The sequence below is a fragment of the Dendroctonus ponderosae genome, unplaced genomic scaffold, assembly GCF_020466585.1.
Source record: "Dendroctonus ponderosae isolate FM_Combo_2020 unplaced genomic scaffold, Dpon_F_20191213v2 Dpon_F_20191213_9, whole genome shotgun sequence".
Lineage (NCBI taxonomy): Eukaryota > Metazoa > Arthropoda > Insecta > Coleoptera > Curculionidae > Dendroctonus > Dendroctonus ponderosae.
In genome coordinates, this window is record NW_026019116.1 from 3,680,010 (window position 1) to 3,682,296 (window position 2,287).

At 32.4% G+C, this 2,287-nt stretch overlaps 1 protein-coding gene across 1 annotated transcript in view; it reads right to left on the reverse strand.

Annotated features, from left to right (window-relative positions):
- LOC109535902 (myrosinase 1) overlaps positions 1-2,287 on the reverse strand; it is a 13,088-nt gene that overhangs the window by 8,748 nt on the left and 2,053 nt on the right. The window contains exon 5 of the mRNA XM_019901941.2: positions 273-367. Coding sequence (XP_019757500.2) covers positions 273-367 — 95 coding nt within the window. The remainder of the gene's footprint in view (positions 1-272; positions 368-2,287) is intronic.

Consider the following 2,287-nt stretch of genomic DNA (forward strand, 5'->3'; position numbering starts at 1 on the left):
CAGCCATGTGTATAAGTTAGGTTAAGTTGAATAAGTGAAATTCTATATATTATTTACCTAATTTAAACCAATACAGACAGATTAGTATATTAAGGAGAGAGTCACTAATAATTAATTTACGGGTTTTTACTTACGCTGCTGCTTTGACACCCATAAATTCGGCTGATAGATAGTATAAACTTATTTAATCTTTCATATATATATGTATATATATATGAATTTTTGATAGAATGAAAATACCCTATTGTTTAGCTGCTTTCAAAATAACTCACTGAAAATTGCAGTGCCAGATCCTGAGCTTCTTGGTCATCGGTACTGTTCGATGCTGGCTCATACCAAGTGACGGACGATGAAAGTGAAATTTTACCTATAGAATAGAAACACGTGAACCTTGTATTTGAGAGAATTTAATAAATTTTGAGAAATTCGTGTCTTCCAAAAACCTGATTGATCAAGAGTATCAAGTCATAAATAAAGTGTAACATGATAGATGCGTGTTATTTCGTCTTGGCGCACCTTAATTTTCCAAATTACTTAATTGCCTAGAAAGCTTTTTCTGAGATCAATAATTGCTACTCGCAATATCCTGATCATATCAACGTTTTAGTGTTTACATGCGTTGTAAGAAATCGTTGTTATCTTATTAACATTTTACAATTGTTTTGAATATCTATGACGTTGCATATATTTGCATTGATTTTTTTCTATCAATCTATCAATTGCAGCTGGTTTAGATTAGCGCAGTTTACGATACTCTTCAATCAAGTTGCATATCGAATTAAGACTAATCATAATGGGAACGGTGCGAAAAAAGTAGCACGGTCATAAGATAAGAACATGCAATTAATTGATGTTGTTTTCAAAAACATTTTAAAATGAACTTTAGAAAATCATCGCAAATAGGGACAACTAAACGGAAAAGTGAACAGTTCGCAGTTCATGTGTAGTAATCCTGGGTAACACTGTGTTGAGTTGTTGCCGCTCTCTGAGTTACTGAGTTATAACTCATCGGTGAATGAGTCATGACTCATTTATTAAAGCCGATCGAAGCTGTACGAAATCCTAGACTGGAATTTTAACATTCGGGGTATCGTTTTCTCAGCAACGGAACTGAGTTACTGAGTTTTTTGAGCCATTTGCGCAGCACTGCTCCAACAGCTCAAAATTCACCCTAACCTTTTCTGTAGAAACGATTGCTTAAGTATGCGGTTTTTCTGGTTTTTGGTCTAAAACGAGAAAAGACCCTCAGTTTGCCATAGTTCGGAAAGAGTTTTGTTTAGAAATATTGACCTAGAAGTGAAGAAGCCTGAATTAAAAATAACTGAATTATTCACAGCGACGAAGTTGGCGAATTTTCCAAATAATTGATAATAAAGTTTCGCTTGTTCTCTTCGGAAAGATATTTTTGAGAAAAAACCGAGAACAAATTATTATGGTTTTGTCCAAAATTGGAAGCTACAAAAGTTTTAAAAAATCTTTACAAAGCGGTTAAGGAGGGGAGTGTTCCATAAAATGTATTTGATAATTTGTCACAGAAAATACCTGAATATTGTCAGTGTTTGAGTATTGAGCAATAAAAACTTTGCTAAAACAGGAAAGGCCTGAAATTTTAAATAAACTTTAAAATTCTTTAGAGCGATGAGGTTTCCTCGAATCGGTTCGAATTTTCCAAATAGTTTTTTGTAAACTTTTGCTGGGGCCGTTTTTTAACGATAGCCTTAATTACTTTGGGAAAAAAGTAAATACAATTATTTGGTTTTTGTGCCAAATTCTAAGCTGAAAATGGCTTTCTAAAATTTCCTGCAAAGCGATGCACGAGACCAATTTTCTAACAAAATTAATTGTGCTGTTTTTGGTTGAAAAGACCCCATGATTGTCGGAAAACAAGAAAATAATGGATTTTTTGCGCTTTCGATTAAAAACTTTTAACTTTAAAAACTTTTTATCTTTGTCTTTAAAAACTTTATGTTTTGTGATCGGTTTTCCAGAAAACCTTTTTCGGAAAATGGGAAAACTTATTTTCGTTTTTGTCCCGAATTCGCCGCTGAAAAAGGTTTTTGTAAAATTCCTTCAACTATAAATTTATACCTCCAGATTGTCAGTATTTATAAGTGAAACTCTATAAAATAGAGCTTGTTTGAGTATAAAGTAAAGCAAAAAAAAATCCATCAAAACTAAAAATCAACAGTTTTCTGTATGTCTTTATTCTGTTTTTAATGAAAAATTAGTTGATTTTTGCCTTAAATTTGAAGCTGGAAAAGGATTTCAATACTTTTTACGAAACGAC